The sequence below is a fragment of the Syngnathoides biaculeatus genome, chromosome 3 (genome assembly GCF_019802595.1).
Source record: "Syngnathoides biaculeatus isolate LvHL_M chromosome 3, ASM1980259v1, whole genome shotgun sequence".
In the NCBI taxonomy this organism is placed as follows: Eukaryota; Metazoa; Chordata; class Actinopteri; order Syngnathiformes; family Syngnathidae; genus Syngnathoides; species Syngnathoides biaculeatus.
Window position 1 is genome coordinate 2,568,977 of NC_084642.1, and position 21,787 is coordinate 2,590,763.

Consider the following 21,787-nt stretch of genomic DNA (forward strand, 5'->3'; position numbering starts at 1 on the left):
GTTTTGGGGATTTGGAGGTTCGAGAGAGCAGACTTTGTTGGTTTGGACATGTCCAGAGGCGAGAGAGTGAGTTGATTGGTAGAAGGGTGACAAGGACGGAGCTGCCAAGGAAGAGACAGCAAGAGGAAGACCAAGGAGAAGGTTGATGGATGTCGCGAGGGAAGACATGCGGACAGAGGAGGATGCACGAGATATGCCTCGATGGAAAAAGATGACACGCTGCGGGGACCCCTAACGGGACAAGCCGAAAGAAAAAGAGGAAGATATTATTCAAATAATTGTGTCATTGCATTCCAAATATAAACAATATTCATCGTCTTGAACATACGGCTGTTGATTAAATTTGTCGTCTGCGTTTCAACCTCCGTACCAGTGAACTAAGTAAACGCAATACGAGCGTAGCACCCCCCCGAGCGCAGTAGTCCGAGCCAAAAGTGTCTTGCGCAGTTGTGGATCCTGGGCGTCTCGGTTCCTGGCTGTGTATCGTCACAAGGAAAGAAGCAAGTAATCACTTAGTGTCTGATGGATATGAAGTTCATTCCGAATCATTTTTGGTAAAGTGTCATACATACCGGTGTCACGAAAGCAAAGCGTGAAGAGTCTCTGTTGCCAAATGCACAGTTGTGTCGAGGGAAACAGCCACAGTCCATCCTGCCATTTCCTCTCTTTGTGGCAATCCGTTTCTTCCCCAACACCCTGATTTTGCGGTTTAGTTCAAAAATACATTACGACGCAGCGTATTGCATGTGGTGTCTCAAAACCCGGTTTTTCTGTTCTGCCATGCAAGATTTGTTGTGCTCATTTTGTGTGTGTTCATTTGTTGTCTCTACGTCGTACTTCAGACAGAAAATTTCAACTTGTTTCCTCACATTTCAAAATCCAATTCAATTTGCAGCGTTCTGTACTATGAAATTCATCATCAATTTAATAGAAAATGTGTTTTCTTGCTTCTCCACTGATGAAGTTTGGGAAAATATTTGACATCGCTTTCTTGCGAAAAACTGTCGGCAAACAGTGAACAACAACAACCGTGAACAAAACTTTGTTCAAGTGAATGAAGTTCATCAGAAAATAAAAAAATGAACTTTAACAAGTGTCAAAGAAAATCTTTCTAACTTACCTGTGGAATGTTTTCTCGAAACTGGCGATTAACACACAAATTCGGCTTGATTGTTTTGGGAGTTTCAAGATGGCGGATGGCGACTTCAGTTTTGGTGGCCGATGAGCCGTCCAGCCTTTTTTTTTTTTTTTAAACATCAGCACACAGTCCGTCCTCTCACACATCCGCTTTTTCTCGGCTCATAGTCAGTTACAGAGTTTGAACGTCATCCCCTCCTTTTTGGAGAAACGTTCAAGACGTTTAAGTGCGCTTTTTGTTTTGTCGTGAAAATGAGGTACAGTACATAAAAATCTAACAGATTGATATCATGCATCCTAGACGTATAACCCTCGTGTCGGCCATTGCGTACGCGCTCACATTTACGAGCAATCTGACTTGCGACTGGTTTGTCGGATCCGATTTAAGTCTTAACCCGGATATTGTCGTTTTGCCCGTCTAGGACTTTCCCCCACTGTCGGATAACGGAATATCTAAAAGCAAGCACCAACTTTAAAAGCACTGTCAACCACAAACTCTCTTCCCAAGGGCAAAGATTTATTGATTTGATTTGTGAATACGTTGTCTAGTTCGGCACGCTCAGTGCAATTTACTGATTTTCGTGCAACCGCATACAGTGCTGAGACGTTTCAGACATTAATCTACAACACGTGAAGAAAAATCTCATTTCACATTATTTATTTTACAGTTTCAATAACTATGTACATATTCCTTACTTAAAAAAATAACAAATGACATTCATAGAAAACCCATCATATGAAACCTCCGAACTGAGAGAAACGTTAAAAAAAATTGCAAGCTGCCTCTTATTGGACTTTATGCACATTTTTAACGTGTTTTTTCAGGTGTCCCGACTGTGTAAAGTGTTTAGGGCAATGTGGGCAAGAATGTGGTTTCTCCCCTGTATGAATGTACTTGTGTCTTTTTAGGTTGTTTTGGTCAAAAAATCCTTTCCCGCAATACGGGCACCAGTGTCTTTTCTCCCCACGATGCCACCTGAGGTGTGTATTGAGTTCGACACTCCTGAAAAACTTTTTTTCACACAAGTGGCAGTGGAACGGTCTCTCCCCTGTATGGCTGCGTATGTGGGTCTCCACGTCGCGCTTTGTAAAGAACGCCTTGGTGCAGATCTGGCAGACAAAGGGCTTGATTTTTCCATGCACCATCTGGAGATGTTTGGTGAGGCCGAAACCATAGACAAATCCCTTCCCACACTTCTGGCAGATATGGCTCCTCCCATTGCGATGGACTCTGCCGTGCCTGTTGAGACCTTTGGCGTCAGGGAAGCTCTTCCTGCAGAGCGTGCAACTGTACGGCCTGTGACCGGTATGGAGACTGACGTGGCTTTCGAGAGCACAACTACTGCTAAGAACACGACCGCAGTCCTTGCACTGGTTCTTGAGCAGCCGTTTACCATTGATGCATCGAGGCTGCGGCGAGCCGACAGCAGCCGCCCCCTCGCCTTGCGACGCCGCCCTGACTCGCACTCTCCGGGGAGAAGTGCATTTTTCTCCAGTTTCGTTGCCGCAATGACTCTTACTTACCGCCTTTGCTTTCTTCAATTTGGGTTGTTTATTTTTTGGTTCAGCGTTAGATGTTGCTGCTGTCGATAACTTCTTTGCACTCTCCCCCTTCATGTTCACTTCTCGAACAGTACACATTTGGTTGGCTTGAGATTTCTTAAGAGACCCTTCTTCAGTTTTACTTGAACTGGCATCCTTTTTAGGCGATTTTGGGACCAGAGCGCTTGGGAATGCAGTTTTCCCTAATGACAAACTGGACTCTCGCTTTGAGGTTCTCTCTTCTTGAGAGAAGTCGCAATTCCTGAGTGACTGAGAATTACCATTTTTAATTGAACTGGTATCCTTTTGACTGACAAGAGGTAACGGGGACTTTTGGGGGCTTGTTAATTTCGTCCTTGTCGGAGAAGGAGAGACAGAAGTCTTTTTATGTGCAGGCTGGTCTGGATGGCTCTTTTTAACACTTGCATTTTCCTTGGGAGAGAGACTCCTTTTACGACTCTCAGGTGGGGATTTAGCCATCAGGGGGGTGTTGGTATTTTCCGTTGTATTGAACCTTAAATAGACCGGAACAACTTTCACATTGTTTGGGCTATCCTCATCTCTACTCTTGCGCAGCTTTCCTGCAATCACAGCAGGAAGTGTAATACAGGTTTTAGCTGAGCTTGACTTTGGAGAGACTGGAGATCCAAATGGTTTGTTTGCACAATCTACAGATGTAGAGGGTTTTTCTAAGTTTATTGGAATCCGTTCAATAGTATCTCGGCTTTTTAGGCTGCCTGATTCCAACGTATACTTTGCGGAGATTCCACGCACGACGTTTATCTCGGTGTGTGGCAGTGGGGCCATAATTGAGGACCTGCCCCTTGTATCTTTTAGAGATAGCCTACACAAACTTACAACTGGGGTTCGGGAACCAACAGAAACCGGCCCAGATGTTCTCTTCCTTTCAGGGTGACTGATCTCTGTACTCAGTTGATTTTTGAGATTTACTACCGTTAGTTGCCCTTCAGGACTCAAGGAACTGGCGATACTTGTGGAAACAGGAGTAGACTCAAGGGTAGAATCTTGTTCAGCAGTCCTAACATTCTCTAACCTCATTTTTTGGGGACTTTCAGGGGTGCATTCTGTGTCTGTAGGCGGCTGTGCTTTTGATTTTGTTCTTTTCGTGCGAGAGTGCTTTTTCATGTGAATTCCAAGACGAGCAATAACACTTTTTTTCTGCAGCTTTCTTTTGCCGTCATTACTGCTGTCTTCACACGAACTCTGGGCATTTGGAGACTTATTTGTTAGTACCTGCAAAACAAGAAGACAGCATTTTTTTATCGTAAGGAAAACGCAACCAATCAATCAGATTAAAAGGCAGTAACTTCTACGTTACCTTTTGGGATTCTTGAATCACAGGTGACATTGCCAACTGCGCAATGAACTGAGTTTTTGTCATGTGTAAACGAGGTGCCGATAAGTCCTTTGTGATGGGGGTTAGTTGAACAGTGGGAGCCGAATAGCCTTTCGGGGAAACTAAACCCTGCTCTGCGCCATCAATTATTTCCTCATCCGGAGTGAAAGATTCACATTCTTGGTCAGATACATCTGACAACGCCGCCTTTTCAAATTCCATTGTTGCTTTCCATTTCCATTGTTGCAAGATTGGTTCACACACACTGGAAGGTGTTACGGGTGACAAACCAGTGGTTGGTGCCGCTTTCAAAGTGGAGCATGGCACTACCTTTTCTGATTTTGAGGAGGCATTTGTAGTTCCACCAACTAAAGTTTCTTTTAAATCGGAACACTTGCCAGTTAATGGAGTCACTTCTGTTGGCCCGACTGTTGGCTTTGATACCTGGCGATTGGTCAAAGATGAGGTGCTGTCTGGTGGGGCAACTTCTGATTCCCTTTCATGAGAGGACAGTTGTGAAACCAAAAATGATCCAGTGGACAATGGCGGATACGGCAGCCTTTTCAGTCTGATTACTGGCACTAGTGGAAAACGGTTTCCCGGTATACTCTCAGTTGACAATGCTGGTGTTTGTTCTCTGGGAGTTACTCCTAAACTTTCACAATTGCTCGTTTGCTGCGACAGATATTCCAATGGAGGTATCTGATCATTTGGCAAAGGTGCTTTCTTTTCCTCGGAAGTCAATTCCGCACCCGTGTTTGGTTGCTGTGACCCTGACAAAGGAGTTGTCTGTTGAATTGGTGGCAACAGTTTTACCTTCTCCTGGGAAATCCCTTGCGCACTCGAGTTTTGGTGCTGCGACGATGACAAAGGTGTTATCTGTTCAACTGGCTTCAATGGTGATACCTTTTCCTGGGAAATCACTTGACCACCCCTGGTACAGTGCTGCGATGATGACACAGAGGTTATCTGCTCAATTGACAATGGGGTCTCCTTTCCATCAGAAGCCACTTCAGCACGTGTGTTTGGGTGTTGCGATGACCTGGTGACAGCTGGTACCACTGAATTCTGGTTGATAGGTTCAACTAGTGTCTCGGACATTTGTGGCTGGCTTCCCAAAATACCCGTGGCTCTGTGAATGATTATTTTAATTTTTTTGGACGGTGTTGGGTGTGCTCTTTGGTCTGTTGAGTTGATTGCTGTGTCACTCGTAACATCTTTGCTTTTAGCAGCAACTGTTGATATAACAGCTGAGATCTGGTTTTGGGACAGCGGGACAACTGTCTCTTGTGGATGAGTCGACGGTGAGTCGGAAATAAATATTTTCTTAGGGAGAAGGTCTGGGGCAATCGTTGTCCCTAATGGATCAGCCAATACACTTTGAGGATGGGGAGCGCACTGCTCAAGCGATTTGCCTGCTGTAGGAGTCAATGACGTCGATGTATTGCTAGAAGAACTAACATCTGTTTTTTTTTGGTGCACTATAGGAACAGGAATGTGTGCGTGAGAACTGCTGGAGTTGGTTGTATAGGTGACAGAAGGCGCCTGGTTTGTTGACTCCTCTTTCGTGCTCTTGTCACATATCTTGGGAGTTGGTGGTAACTGTGATACCAATGCTGGGGGAGGTAATGGAGACTCCACCGCAGAAGGTAAGGTAACAGAGGGAGTACACGGGCCTTGGGATGTGAGCTTTTCTTGTGGTAAGGATTGAGTCTTTGACTGATCCATTGCTTCAACGAGTAGCAATGCATCTTGGAGCATGACAGAACTACTACATACCTCCGGTGGATTTGACAGTGCTTGGGGTAATGAACTCGGAGGTGGATTTTTAACTTCTTCATTTAATGCAACATCAGCAACAGCTGAAGGTAACAAGAGTTTCTCCTTCGGGGTCTTTTGTAGGTGTTTCACCTTTTCTGAAGGCTGTTTTCTTTGTTTCCTGTTTTTGCTTATTTGTTCTTCTGTTGCAAACTTGGTCTCGTGTTCCATCAAGCCAGATTTTATCCTTTCTTCGAGTTGTATGTTCAGCGGTGTTTGCTTGACGGTCTGTTCCTCTACTTGTCCATGACCTCGTGTTTCACCTAAAGATGGTGGCGCAAATGCTCTTTGCGTCTTATCACTTGCTGCAGTAAGTGAGCTAAGAACATTTGTTGGCTCTATCGACAGATTTGGTGTCTCGTGTAAATTGTTATTCTCTTCCAAAGTGGGGTAAACTGTGGTCACTGGCGTGTAATGGCTTTTTCTGAGCTCTGCAATTGAACATTGATGGTTTGTGGGTTTTTCTGTTCCATTTTCACGAGCAGAGGTTGGTGGTGGACCTAGAAAAAAGTGAGGGTGAGTAATCGAAGGGACTCAAGACGGGCAACATCTCGAGGTTGTAAGCATTTTTTCCAAGTGTAATTTCAAAATTCATGTCAAGATTTTTAGTCAGCGTAAGTCTCTCACCTCCATCTGCATACACTGTGTCACAGCTGATCGGTACAGAATCCTTTAAAATAGTCAGACAAAAAAAAAAAAAATACATTTTTATAACAAACTTGACAAATCAGTTTCTGTGACGAGATGTGTACCAACAACGTGACTTCCCACATGAAATAACAGGCAACGGTTCACTGCCAAACTCAAGCAACTCTGCCAAGTTTAAGAGGTCACATACCGTAGTGGGGTACAATACAATCGCACTAGAAACCAGCTGAGTAAAGAATTGAACATTGCAAAGAGAAACTATACAACAAAGCTGGAAAACAGATTAGCACCAATGACTCCTAATCAGTCTGGCATGCATTACAATCGCGAACCAATAAGAAACGACATTGCCACATGGTTGAGAACATTAGTAGTCTACGCGATGACCTGAAACATTTTTACAGTTTGACACCCCACACCCATCAACCACTTCAATACCTCTGCCTTCTGTGTTGACCATCCACAAACAAGACATGAGACGCATCCTCAAACAACAAAAGCGTAAAGCTGCAGCCCCAGACTCTGGTTCCCCATCCTGTGTCAAAATTTGTAAGGACTGAATTCCTCCAGTCTTCACAAAGATCTTCAAAAGATCTCTTGAATTCTTGACAGTACAATCCTCCTTCAAACGCTCCACCTTCATCCCGATCCACCGAAAATTTACAGTCTTGGGTATGAATGACTATCGGCCTGTCATCCTGACATCTGTGGTCATGTTGTTTACCTTGTGCTGGACCACCTCAAGAGCGTCACAGGTCCCCTGCTGGACCCCCTGCAAATTGCCCACCCAGAAAACAGGTCTGCGTATGATGCAGTCAACATGAAACTCCACTTAATCCAAGTACACCTCGACGGCACAGAGCCCTACGCGAGTATCCTGTTTGAAGACAGGAGCTCTACGTTCAACGCAATCACCCCCAAACTCCTCTCCTCCAAACTTCTCCAGCTTAGAGTCTCGCCTGCCATCTCCCGGTGGATCTACAACTTCCTGGTGGGCAGGACACAGCAGGTGAAGTTGGGGGACACCACCTCATCCATGTGCACTATCAGCACCGGGGCACCTCAAGGTTGTGTCCTCTCCCCTCTGCTCTTCTCACTCCACACGTACGACTGCACCTCATGGCATCCGGCTGTCAAACTCCTGAAGTTCGCTGATGGCACTGCGGTCATTGGCCTCATCAAAGACAGCGACAAGTCTGCGTATCGACAGGAAGTGGCGAGACTGGAGCTTTGGTGTGGTCAACACAACGTGGTGTTGAACACTCTAGAGCAGGGGTCAGGAACCTATGGCTCATGAGCCATACCTGGCTCTTTTGGTGGTTACATATGGCTCGCGGAGCCCTCATAAGAACTGTATTTGTGATTTCTGTCATGCAGAGAAGGTCTGTCCTCGTAGGGTTGCTGTAGTTTGTTGTGGGAGGCAACGCAGTCAAGACACTGCGCTGGAGAAGCTTAGGCGAGAAGGGTTTGGGGTTGAGGTGTTGAACGTACAGCTCAAGTCTATGCACAGGATCCTTGGGTAGGCCCCTACGCTGTCGAGGTGTTGTAGGATGAAGTGCAGTACATTGTAAACCAAAGGGGACCAGTCACGCTCTTAAGGTGGTCCTGCACAAGGCTTCAAAGGACTTCATGACCACAGATGTCAGGGAGACTTGCCTGTATTCATTCAGGATTGCATATTTCTTGGGAATTTGGATGACAGTGGAGAATTTGAAAGATGGTGGTACTTCACATAGTTCCAGAGATCTATTGAAGATTACTGTGAAGACTGGCAGGATGGTGAGACAAGGTCTGACCCCACCGCTGCCTTGAGCTTTTGTTGTTTGAAGATATGTCTCACGTTGTTTTTGTGGTGGTCAATAAAGTAGAGGGAATCAGACCTGTGATCGTGGTCAGTGGTACTGGTGGGTGGGTGTGAGGTGTGACAGTGTCTTTTGCAAATCTGCGCCAGAGGCGCCATGTTGAGGAATCTGCATGGCTGGGGCCTGAGGTTCTACCTGAAGACTTAAAGGGATGAGAGTGTGATCCCTGTTCGCCATGACCAGACCCTTACGTAGGTAGTCTATCTGAACGAGATCAGGCCCAGAGGTGGAGGAAAGGCTCAACAGTAGCCCAACTTTTCAAACGGCTGTTTATCATCAATCAGGACAGACAGCTTCAAGCTGACATTGGAAGACAGTTAAGTACCTAGCTAACATCGCAACCGCTTCACTCCGCCCAGACAGTCTTGCCACTGGAGTCAACCAAGCATGTGGAGCTGTTCCAACTGCCTGTCTGCTGGGAGCACCAGATAAAAGAGGCAAACGATCGCAAGTGGGACAAATATGCAGAAATCATTGCTGAATGCCACTGTAATCATATAACTGTGATTTGCTTTCACAGCCGATTTCCTCAATCAGGCCCCACAGTTTTTTCAGGAACAAAATTTCTTATATTTGGGTATAATTCACAACCAAGGATAGTTCTATGACACCAAAAAGAAAAGTCTAGCATATTTGATACATTGGATGGATAACAGACCTTTCAACAGTTCTGCTTGTGTACAGGTGTCTCAACGGCCTAGCACCAAAGTCCTTCTCTGACATGTTAAAAGCCGTATGAACCTCCTTGTGATCTGAGATCCTCAGGAAGCACATTTCTCGTGGTGCCCAGAATCAAGGCCAAATACAGTGAGACTGTGTTTCAGTTTTATGTTCCTAAAATTTAAACCGTCATCCAAAAGACATTATAAGAGGCCTCAACCCTGACAAGGTTCCAATCTAGACTGGAAACAGTTCTATTTCCTTATTATTCGTGCACATCATAGAATATTTTATCTGCACTGATCAATTTTAATTCAATTACTAAATGATTTTATTTGCCTTCTTGCAGTTTCATACAAGTGTCAACTACTATGCCTTACGTACAAAGTTTGCTCAACAAATTAACTTGCCTTACCTTACCTATTGTACAAGGGTTCACTGATGGTTTGTGTGGTGTAGAGATAGAACCAACAACATTTCAACAAGTTGTAGACTTTTTGCAACCAGTAGACATACGCACCTCGTTATTTGGAAGTGTAACTGACAGGTTTGAATGTCCTTCTTTCGCAGCGTCGGCGTCGTAGTCATTTAGCAGGATGTACACCATATCATCTTCATTATATTGTTTCTCTTGTTCAACTGGTTGCTCTATCACCAAAAGATGGCCAGAAAGAAGGTCTGCAAACGTTTTCACAAGGTCAAATTTTGAATTGAATTTTCTCACATACAGTGTTATGCAAAATGCAGTTCCATCACTGAGACCAACAAGTACAGTGAAGAAAAGTATTTGAACACCCTGCTACATTGGAAGTTCTCCCACTTAGAAATCATGGAGGGGTCTGACATTTTCATCGTAGGTGAGTGTCCACTGTGAGAGACAATCTAAAAAGAAAAATCCAGAAATCACAATGAATGTTTATTTTAACAATTTACTGTATTTGTGTGAAACCGCCTCAAATAAGTATTTGAACACCTGAAAAACCCAATGTTAATATTTGGTACAGTAGCATTTGTTTGCAATTAGAGGTCAAACGTTTCCTGTAGTTGTTCACCAGGTTTGTACACACTGCAGGGGGTTAGGGTTAGGTAGATCAGACAGGTTTATGCTCTGTCGCCGAGAAACATGGAGTTTCAGCTCCCTCCAAAGATTTTCTATTGGGTTTAGGTCTGGAGAGAGGCTAGGCCACCCCAGAACCTTGATATGCTTCTTACGGAGCCACTGCTTGGTTTTCCTGGCTGTGTACTTCGGGTCATTGCCATGTTGAAAGACCCAGCCACGACCATCTTCAAAGCTCTAACTGAGGGAAAGGGGTTGTTCCGCAAAATCTCACAATACAAGGCCGCGGTCATCCTCTACTTAATACAGTGCAGTCGTCCTGTCCCATGTGCAGAAAACACCCCCAAAGCTTGATGCTACCACACACATGCTTCACAGTAGAGATAGTGTTCTTGGGATGGAACTCATCATTCGTCTTCCTCCAAACACAGTTAGTGGAATTATGACCAGAAAGTTCAATTTTGTTCTCATCTGACCACAAAACGTTCTCTCATGACTCCTCTGTATGATCCAAATGGTCAATGCCAAACTCAAGACGGGCCTTGACATGTGCTGGTTTAAGCAGGGGAACCTTCTGTGCCATGCATGATTTCAAACCATGACGTCTTAGTGTATTACCAGCACTCACCTTGGAAACGGTGGTCCCAGCTTTTTTCAGGTCATTGACCAAGTCCTGTCGTGTAGTCCTGGGCTGATTCCTCACCTTTCTAAGGTTCATTGAGACACCACGAGGTATCTGTCGTACTCTTTCTAGGCATGAAACCATACTGTTGCTCGCAGATACTGAGTTCTGTCCTGAGTCTAGCCTCCACTACTTTTCCCCATAACTTAAATTGTGAGGCTCATCATTTTTATTTCTCTATAGTTTCCACATCTCTGAACATCACCTTTGATCTTAAAAATGGGGACTACCACACCTTTCTGCCATTCTTCTGACATCTTCTCTCCTGCTAGTATTCTATTGAATAAGTTGGTCAAAAACTCCACAGTCACCTCTCCAAATTGCTTCCATACCTCCAGTGGTATGTCATCAGGACCAACTGTCTTTCCATTTTTCATTGTGTTCAGCACCTTTCTAACTTCCCCCTTACTAATCATTGCCACATCCTGGTCATTCACACTTCCTGGCCTCTTCAACTTTACCTTCTCTCCCATTTTCTTCATTCATGAACTTCTAAAAGTAGTCTTTCCATCTACTTAGCACACTACTGGCACCAGTCAACATATTTCCATCGGTATGATTAATCACCTTGCTGCACATCCTTCCCATCCCCATCCTGTCTGGCCAACCTGTAGAGATGCTTTTCTCCCTCTTTCGTATCCAACCTGGTGTACATGTGGTCATATGCCTCTTGTTTAGCCTTTGCCACCTCTACCTTTGCCCTACGTCGCATCTCAATGTATTCCTTCCGCCTCTCCATGTCCCATTTCTTCTTCACTAATCTCTTTCCTTGGATGATTTCCTATATTTTGGGGTTCCACCACCAAATCTCCTCCCCTTTCCTACCAGAAGGCACTCGAAGTACTTACCTGCCTGCCTCTCTGATTACCTTGGCGGTAGTATTCCAGTCTTCCAGGAGTTCCTTCTGTCCACCTAGAGCCTGTCTCACCTCTTTCCGGAAGGCCACGCAACAGTCTTCCTTCCTTAACTTCCACCACCTGATTCTGTGGTCTACTTTTGTCTTCTTAATCTTCCGACACGCTACTAGAGTCATCCTTCACACCACTAACCTATGCTGTCGAGCTCCACTCTCTCCCACCACTACCTTACAATCAGTAACCTCCTTCAAATTACATCGTCTGCACTAAATATAATCCCCCTGCGTGCTCCTACCTCTGCTCTTATAGGTCACTCCATGTTCCTGTCTCTTCTGGAAATGAGTGTTCACCACTGCCAATTCCATACATTTTTGCAAAGGCTACCACCATCTGACCCTTAAAGTTCCTTTGCTGAATACCGTACTTACCCATCACTTCTTAATCACTGCTGTTCCCTTCGCCAACATGTCCATTGAAATCTGCACCAATCACAACTCTCTCTTTCTCTCTCTGGGATGCTCAGGACTACTTTGTCGAGTTCCTTCCAACATTTGTCTTTCAACTCAAGCTCACATCCTACCCCTACCGGGACAATCCAAAAGGAAATGAAGAAGAAAAAGTTTAAATTCTTCCATTTTCTAGTGATTACTACAACAGTGGACCTTTTTTCACCAAGCAGCTTGACAATTTCTCCCTGGCCCTTTCCAGTCATGTGGAGTTGTACAATTCTGTCTCTGGTGTCTTTGGACAGCTCTTTGGTCTTGGCCATGTTACAAGTTTGAGTCTTACTGATTGTATGTGGTGGACAGGTGTCTTTATGCAGCTAACAACCTCACACAGGTGCATCTGCAGATTTTTTAAACAAGCAAATAATTAGTTCCCATTTTTAGGAACAAAGGTGACGTGCAGAGCTGTCGGAATTATAGAAGAATAAGTTGATGAGCCACACAATGAAGTTATGGGAAAGAGTAGTAGAGGCTAGACTCAGGACAGAAGTAAGTACCTGTGAGCAACAGTATGGTTTCATGCATAGAAAAAAGTACCACAGATGCATTATTTGCTCTGAGGATGTGAGTGGAAAAGTACAGCGAAACCCAGAAGGAGCTACATAGTGTCTTTGTGGATCTAGAGAAAGCCTATGACAGAGTATCAAGAGAGGAACTCTGGTACTGCATCCGAAGGTCTGGTGTGACGGAGAAATATGTTAGAATAGTACAGGACATGTATGAGAGCTGCAGAACAGTTGTGAGGTGCGCCGTAGGTGTGACAGAAGAATTTAAGGTGGAGGTGGGACTGCATCGCGGATCAGCTCTGAGCCCCTTCCTGTTTGCAGTGATAATGGATAGCCTGACAGATGAGGTTAGAATGGAATCCCCTTGGACTATGATGTTCGCAAATGATATTGTGATATGCAGTGAAAGCAGGGAGCAGGTGGAGGAACAATTAGAAACATGGAGGCATGCACTGCAAAGGAGAGGAATGAAGATTAGCCGAAGTAAAACAGACAATATGTGCGTGAATGAGAAGGGTGGAGGGGGATGAATGAGGCTCCAGGGAGAAGAGATAGCGAGGGTGGACGACTTCAAATACTTGGGGTCAACAATCCAGAGCAATGGTGAGCGTGGTAAGGAAGTGAATAAACAGGTCCAAGCAGGTTGGAACAGCTGGCGGAAGGTGTCTGTTGTGTTATCTGACAGAAGAGTCTCTGCTCGGATGAAGGACAAAGTTTATAAACCAGTGGTGAGACCGGCCATGATGTATGGATTAGAGACGGTGGCACTGAAGAGACAACAGGAAGCAGAACTGGAGGTAGCAGAAATGAAGATGTTGAGGTTCTTGCTAGGAGTGAGCAGGTTGGATAGGATTAGATATGAGCTCATTAGAGGGACAGCCAAAGTTGGATGTTTTGGAGACAAGGTTAGAAAAGGCAGACTTCAATGGTTTGGAAATGTCCAGAGGCGAGAGAGTGAGTACATTGGTAGAAGGGTGCTGAGGATGGAGCTGCCAGGCAAAAGACTGAGAGGAAGACCAAAGAAAAAAAATTAATGGATGTTGTCAGGGAAGACATGAGGACAGTGGGTGTTGGAGAGGAAGATGGACAAGATAGGCTTAGATGGAAAAAGATGACCCCTCACGTGAAAAGCCAAAAGGAAAAGAAGTGTTATCCAAGCAAATAGCGCTGCAGTATTATTCATTCATCCATCCTCTACTGCTTATCCGAGGTCAGATCTAGGGGGCAGTCGGGTTAACAGGGACACCCAGACTTCCCTCTCCCCAACGACTTCATCCAGCTTTTCCACAGCGATCGACACATGCCAAGGCCCGCCGAGAGATATAGTCTCTCCAGTGTATCCTGGGTCATCCCAGGCCCTCCTTCTGGTGGGATGTGCCGGGAACAACACAACGGGGATGGGTCCAGGAGGCATCTGAATCAGATGACCAGTAGCTCTAATCTAAGCCCCTCGCTGGTGACCGAGCTCCTCAGTTTCTCTCCCCGGGAGAGACCATACACCATCCAGAGGAAACTAATTTCTACCGCTTATAACCATGCTCTTGTTCTTTGGGTCACGACCCACAGCTCGTGACTATGGTTGAGGGTAGGAACATAGAGTGACCAGTAGATAGAAAACTTTTCCCTTCGGCTTAGCTCTTTATTTACCTCAAAGAACCGATAAAAAGTCTGCATCGCTGAAGACATTGCACCGATCAGCCTAGAGACGTAGTCCCGCCAGCGTTTCCTGAGTCATCCCGGGCTGCCTCCCGGTGCGTCATGCCCAGAACACCTCACCAGGGAGGCGTCCGGGAGGTATTAGAATCAGATGAAGAGCCACCTTATCTGGCTCCTCTTCATGTGCAGGAGCAGTGGCTCTTCTCTAAGCCCCTCCCAGATGATGGATCTTCTCACCTTCTCTCCCCGGAAGAGCACGGACACCCTCCGGCGGAAACTAATTTCTGCCGCTTATAATCGGGATCTTGTTCTTTGGGTGATGACCTACAGCTCGTGACCATACTTGTCGGTAGGAAAATAGAGTGATCGGTAAATTGAGAGCTTTGCCCTCCACCTGAGCTCTTTCTTTACCACAATGAACTGATACAAAGTCTGCATCAGCTTGTCGATCTGCTGTTCCATTCTTCTCTCACTCGTGAAGAAGACCCCATGATACTTGAACTCCTCCATTTAGGGTAGGATCTCATCCCCGACTTGGCCAGCGCATGGTCCCCTTTTCTGACCAAGGACCATGGTCTCAGATTTGGAGGTGGTGATTCTCATCCCAGATGCTTCACACTTGACTGTGAGGCATTCCATTGACAATTGGACATCATGACTTGTTTAAGCTAACAGAACCACATCTGCAAAAAGCAGAGATGCAATAGTGAAGCCACTAAATCGGATACACTCTATACCTCGGCTTTGCCTAGAAATAACAGAATCGTGACAAAAGGCAGCCTTTGCTGAGTCCAACCTTCACCGGAAATGAGTCAGACTTAATGCCAGGAATGCGGATCTAACTCTGGTGCCGGCCGGACAGCTGCCAAACAGCCTGTTTCAGGAGGTTTGGTACACCATACACTAGACGGACCCCCAATCAGAACTCCTTGAGGTACACAGTTAAACACCGTCTCCAAGTCCACAAAATAGATGTAGACTTGTTGGGTCAACTCTCATACATCCCAGAGGACCCTGCCGAGTGTATAGAACTGGTCCATTGTTCCACAGCCAAGATGAAAACCACACCTGAATCTGAGACTCGACTTTCCGACGGACCGTCCTCTCCAGCACCTATGAATAGACCTTAACAGGAAGGCTGAGGAGTGTGATCGTCGAGATACACCTGCTGATCCCCCCCACTTCTTAAAAAGGGGTAACGACCACGTCAGTCTACCCATACAGAGGCACTGTCCTTAATGTCCATGCGGTGTTGCAGAGGTCTGTCAACCAGTACAGCCGCACAACATCAAGATCCTGTAGGAACTCCCGGAGAAACCTCATCCACCCCTGAGGAACTTGGCATCGAAGAGCTTTTTATCCACCTCAGTGACCTCAATGAAAGAGATAGGAGAACCCGCCTCAGAGAACCCAGATTCCGGTTCTTTATGGGAAGGCGAGCCGGTGGAATTGAAGTCTTCAAAGTATTCTCCCCACCAACTCACAAGATTCCCAGTCAAGGTTAGCAGTGCCCCATGAAACACAGTGTCGAGACGCCAGATGGTGGACCAGAGTTCGGAAGTCGTTCTCCACCGAACTCCTCTCACACCAAACTTTTGCTTTGGAAACCACCCAAAAATATCACATTACATAAAAATAAGAATGAAAAGGGGGTTTACTTTTATGAGATAGCAAAAATGGAAAAAATAAAATTCCCACAAAGGGAATGTAAACAACTGCCGATTGAATTTTATATTTCAACAATTAAAAAATATAACCCATAAAAGGAGTGGCCTATGCTGTGACACAAATCTCGCAACTGGAAAAGCACCGAACATAGGATTAGAAATGAGCTCATTAGAGGGACAGCAAAAGTTGGGTGTTTTGGAGACAAGGTTCGAGAGAGCAGACTTCGAATGTTTGGACATGTCCAGAGGTGAGAGAGTGAATATATTGGTACAAGGGTGCTAAGGATGGAGCTGCCAGGCAAAAGACCGAAAGGAAGACCAAAGAGAAGGTTGATGGACGTTGTGAGGGAAGACAGGAGGAAAATGGTGTGTTAGAGAGGAAGATGTACCAGATAGGCCTAGATGGAAAAAGATGACAGGCTGTGGCGACCCTGAACGGGACAAGCCGAAAGGAAAAGAAGAAGTTTCCAGTGAGAGTTGGACTCCGCCAATTCCAACCTATCTGGCACTGTGTGAAAATGTCATAGTAATGGCTGGTTGGGCCACCCTCAAGAGCAACAACTGAAATCACACATTTTCTAGAAGTGGCTATGAGTATTTCACATCTCTGTGGAGATTTCGGCCCACTCTTCCTTCCTGAATTGTTTTAATTCAACAACACTGGAAGGTTTGAGGATGAATTGCCTTGATAAGGTCAGGCCATAACACTTCAATCAGATTCAAGTCTGGAATTTGACCATGCCACAACAAAAACTCATTTTGTTGTGTCTTTAAGCCATTCAGAAGTTGACTTGCTGGTGTGTTTTGGATCAATATCTTCCTGCAAAACCCAACTTTTTCAGCTCAACATCACAACCAGATGGCCAAACATTCTCCTACAAGATTTTCTAGACCAGAATTCATAAGTCCATCAATAACAGCAACCCGTCCAGGTCCGGAAGGTGAAAAGCACCCCCAGATAATCACACTAACATCATCATGTTTGACTGCTTGTAAGGTGCTACTGTTTTTAAAATGCTGTGCTACATTTATACCAAATGTAACAAGAAACACATCTTCCAAAAGGTTCACTTTTTGTGTCATCAGTTCATATAACATTCTCAGAAAAGTGGAGGAAATAATTCAGATGCAAGACAAGAATATGTTATTTTTGGCCAGCAGCGGTTTTTGCCTTGGAACTCTGGCATAGATTCCATTTTTGCCCAGTCTCTTCTTCATGGTTTAGTCATAAACACTGATCTTAACTGAGCCAAAGGAGGCCTGCAGTTCTTCAGATATGTGCCGAGTTCCTTTGTTATCTTGGCTGTTGTTCTTGAGGTAATATTTAGAGGCTGTCCACTCCTTGAAAGATCCCTGGCTATACAAACCAGCTCATGGAATATCACCTCTCTGGAAGGGAAGGAGCCCGAATTGGTGTGCGAGGTCGAGAAGTTACGACAAGATGTAGTCGAACTGGCCTCTCTGCACTACTTGGTCTTTTGGTACCAGTCCTCTTGAGAGGTGTTCTCAATGAGAGGCACCGAGCAGGTGTGGGTGCACTTATTGCCCACTGGTTCAGCGCAAGTAGGTTGGGGTTCACCCCGGTGGATGAAATTGTAGGCTCATTCTGCTGGGGGACTTCACTGCCCACGTGGGTAATGACAGTGAGACCCGGTGGGGCGTGATTGGGAAGAACGCCCCCCACCTTGATCAGAACCTGAGTGGTGTTTTTGACTGGACTTCTATGCTCATCATGGATTGTCCATAACAAACGCCATGTTCTGCACTTGGCACCAGGACACCCAAGGTCCCAATTCGATGACCAACTCTGTGGTCATGTCATCGGACTTGTGACCACATATCTCGGAAACTCGGGTGAAGAGAGGGACGAAGGTGTCAAATGATCGCCACGTGGTAGTGAGGTGGCTCCGATGGTGGGGGAAGATGCCGATCTAACGTGCCAAGCCCAAAAATATTTTGAGGGTCTGCTGAGAACGGCTGGTAGAGTCCCCTGTCAAAAGGAACCGTTAACCATTGGAAATTTAGCTACTGTGGGTCAAAGACAAAGAAGAGGAAAGCTGATTCGTCGCAAGAAGAACAAGAGGAATGCTCGACAGCATAGGATGGTGGTGTGTAGGATGACTCTGGTGGTGGGAAGGAAGACTAAGAAGACAAAGGTAGAGCAGAGAACCATGTGGTGGAAGCTGAGAAAGGGACAATGTTGTGCGGCCTTTCGGAAAGAGGTGAGACAGGCTCTCGATGGACAGGAGGAGCTCCTGGAAGACTGGACTAGTACAGCAAAGGTGATCAGAGAGACAGACAGGAGAGAACTTGGTGTGTCTTCTGGTAGGAAAGAGAAGAAGGAGACTCGATGGTGGAACCCCAAAATACAGGAAGTCATACAAGGAAAGAGGCTAGCGAAGAAGAAGTGGGACACCGAGAGGACTTAGGAGAGGCGAAAGGAATACATTGAGATGTGACGTAGGCCAAAGGTAGAGGTGGGGAAGACTAAACAAAAGGCATATGATGACACGTACGCCAGGTTGAACACGAAAGAAGGAGAAAAGGATATCTACAGGTTGGCCAGACAAGAGGGATAGAGATGGGAAGGATGTGCAGCAGGTAAGGGTGATTAAGGTTAGAGATGGAAATGTGTTGACTGGTGCCAGTAATGTGCTAAATAGATGGAAAGAATACTGAGAGAAGTGGCAAGTGTGAAGCGCAAGGAAGTGGCAATGATTAGTCAGGAGGAAGTTAGAAAGGCTCTAAAGATGATGATGATAAATGGAAAGGCAGTTGGTCCTGATGAGATACTTACGGAGGTATGGAAGCAATTTGGAGAGATGGCTGTGGAGTTTTTGACCAACTTATTCAACAGAATACTAGTGGGCCAGAAGATGCCTGAAGAATGGAGGAAAGGTGTGGTAGTTCCGATTTTAAGAACAAATACGATTTGCAGAGCTGTGGGAATTATAGAGGAATAAAATTGATGAGCCACACAATGAAGTGATGGGAAAGAGTAGTGGAGGCTAGACTCAGGACAGAAGGAAGTATCTGCAAGCAACTGTATGGTTTCTTGCCTAGAAAGAGTTCCACAGATGCATTATTTGCCTTGAGGAAAAGTACAGAGAAGGCCAGAAGGAGCTACATTGTGTCAATCCGAATGGAAAAGAAGAAGTTTCCAGTGAGAGTTGGACTCTACCAAGGCTGCCCTTTGTCACAGATTCTGTACATAACTTTTATGGACAAAACTTATAGGTGCACCCGACGTGTATGGGGTGTCCCGTATGGTGGCCTCATATTTGCATCTCTGCTCATTGAAGATTATGTGGTTGTTCAGTCAGAAAAGGATGGAACCCCCTCTCTGGGTTGGGGGGTGCGATCTTCCCTCAATTAGAATCCACTTTGATGGCCAAGTGTGTAAAAACACACAAGGAATTTTTCTCCGGCAGTTGGTGCTGCCTTGGTACAACATTCAGAACAAAGAACAAGAACTCAAGTGGAGGAGTTCAAGTATCTTGGGGTCTTGTTCGCGAGTGAGAGAAGAATGGAGCGGGAGATCGACAGACGGATTGGGGTAGAGTCTGCAGTGATGCGGACTTTGTATCGGTCCATCAATCTACATCTCTACCCTCACCTATGGGCACGAGCTGTGGGTCTTGACCGAAACAACAAGATCCCGGATACAGGTGCCCGAAGCGAGTTTCCTCTGGAGGGTGTTCGGGCTCTCCCTTCGAGATAGGGTCAGAAGCTCGGTCATCCGCGAGGGGCTCAGTGTCGAGCCGCTGCTCCTCCGCATTGAGAGGAGCCAGAAGAGGCGGCTGGGTCATCTCATCTGGATCCCTCCCTGGTGAGGTGTTCCGGGCATGTCCCACCGGAAAGAGACCCCAGGGATGACCCAGGACATTCTGGAGAGACTATGTCTCTCGGCTGGCTTGGGAACGCCTCGGGGTCCTTCCAGAGGAACTGGAAGAAATGGCTGGGGATAGGGAAATCTGGGTATCCCTGCTCAAGCTACTTCGCCCGCGACCCGACTCGGAAAAGTGGTAGTTAATGGATGGATTAACATAAAAGTTGAATCTGAATTCAAGAAGAGTCAAATACTTTTGCAGAGCATTGTTGGCCATCCATAAGATAGTAAACATTTAACCTATATGTATTGTGTTAGTAACAACATTTGTTGCTTAAACAAAGCAGAAATCTTTTGAGGTTGGGTTCTGTGTAAAATCTACTTTTTTCTTTTAAATAAGAGTAGATTTCAAGTTTGCGAATTTCTGTTTACAACGATTCTGTTTCTACTTTACTTGAGTCCGGATGATGTAACGACTGTGCACAAAAGAACACAACAATCTCCATGGTGTTGTATGTAGCTTTTGGAGCAGAAAAATACAATTATGTTTCATAAACCTCATAAGGGCCTATTTTACTCAAGAATGAATGGTTTTTGCCGTCATACTTCGCCAAACCGGAAGCGAGTATTCTGTGTTATTCACAACGGATATAACGTCACGCCGCCATTTCTCGGAAGGAGAGCATTCACCACCCGTTAAACCTCACATAATTCCGAGAGATATAGAATTTAAGAAGATTTGCGAGAGAAAGAAACGCAACCAAACTCACCGCACTGAACGGCTCCGTCCCGCGTCTCCGCGCGGCGCCGCTCGCGGCTCGCAACGGTGATAGCATCCGCCATTTTCCTGCATGTTGTTTTCAGGGCCTCGTTTTCAGTCTTTACCTTCGCCAAATCTGCCTTTAGTTCTTCCACCAACGTTTCGAAAAGTTTGGTCGTCTCCGCGATCGTATTCTTAACCAGTCCGTCCATAAAGGATGCGTACTTCGTTTGGAAATCGTCCGTCGACATGGTGGTCCGCAATCCTTTCGCTCGAGTTACAAAACACGCGTCCGCTCACAACGGGAAGCTTCGTCGAAATGTGCCGAGATGGCCGTCCTCCTCAACATGGCCGCCACACACGTCACCACCACCACGAGCGCGAACGTAACGACTGACGTCACAGTCGGGGCCGACCCGGCAATTTGTTGTTGCCCAGCAGGTGGCGCTTCTTCACCACCAGCTCCAACTGTATCGTTGTCGTCCACGCCTTTTAAATTTAACGAGATTTTCCCGAAGTAAAATAAAACGTTGCAGGTTTGAGCGAACAAAAAGCACTGCATTTTATTGTATTTTATTTTAGTGTACCTGTATGTGGGGTTTCTCTGAGGAGGGCAGCAGCACACGGCACGCTGAGTGAAGCACTTTTCTGACGGAATAAATCATATTACGATTTTATTTCGGAGCTTTCAGATGATCACTTGGAGTTAGTCAGTCACAAAAAGTCGAGTCACGCTTTGAAGTCACGGATCCGAAAATATTTAGTGTGCAAAACCGCAGCGACGGCAAGACCGGCTGACTGCTGACTATCTTACTGTCCCTTAAATGGTCGGCCTCAAAAGAAACAAAAATAATAAAACAAAAGAAAAATAACAACACAAAAATATAACGTCTTTCAACTTGAAATCTTTATGAAAGGAAGACAAAACACCAACATTTTGTGTTGATGTAGATTTCTTTGCTTAAAGACGCGAGTGAAAGATCAACAATGAGCAAACGTTTTTGGACGATCGCTCCATACTATACATTCAATTGTTAATGTGGATGAATTTCCTTTAAAGTCGATTATAATTGCTGAATTAACTGACAAAATGGTCAGATGTGGAAAAAAAAGTGTGACTTTCGGATTTTAAGGATTCATCCACTTTACCTTGATTCGAAATAACTGGATTATTTACCATTCACTCAAGAATGCAGCCCTTTGGGGGCACAAGACCGAATCAGTCACGGCCCGGGTTAACAAC

The 21,787-nt window shown here is 45.5% G+C and overlaps 1 protein-coding gene across 2 annotated transcripts; it reads right to left on the bottom strand.

Annotated features, from left to right (window-relative positions):
• Window positions 1–1,265: 1,265 nt before the first annotated feature.
• On the bottom strand, window positions 1,266–20,909 carry LOC133497533 (mucin-17-like). 2 transcript variants are annotated; one of them, XM_061813483.1, is made up of 5 exons: window positions 20,555–20,909; window positions 9,545–9,702; window positions 6,482–6,524; window positions 4,019–6,354; window positions 1,266–3,933 (listed from the first exon to the last, which is right to left on the bottom strand). In XM_061813483.1, exons 1-5 carry the CDS (start codon window positions 20,793–20,795, stop codon window positions 1,924–1,926), a joined length of 4,788 nt encoding a protein of 1,595 aa, XP_061669467.1. In that variant the 5' UTR covers window positions 20,796–20,909; the 3' UTR covers window positions 1,266–1,923. The 2 variants fall into 2 exon arrangements, with proteins under 2 accessions (XP_061669467.1, XP_061669468.1); XM_061813484.1 differs by lacking the exons at window positions 9,545–9,702; window positions 20,555–20,909 and adding an exon at window positions 8,690–8,971.
• Window positions 20,910–21,787: the final 878 nt, after the last annotated feature.

Excerpts from the sequence above, each read along its gene's own strand:
- LOC133497533 (XM_061813483.1), bottom strand. The coding sequence starts at position 20,795 with ATGTCGACGGACGATTTCCAAACGAAGTACGCATCCTTTATGGACGGA. Across the intron at positions 6,355-6,481 it reads CACAGTGTATGCAGATGGAG|GTCCACCACCAACCTCTGCT; the intron begins GTGAGAGACTTA and ends ACTTTTTTCTAG. Across the intron at positions 3,934-4,018 it reads TGATTCAAGAATCCCAAAAG|GTACTAACAAATAAGTCTCC; the intron begins GTAACGTAGAAG and ends CTTGTTTTGCAG.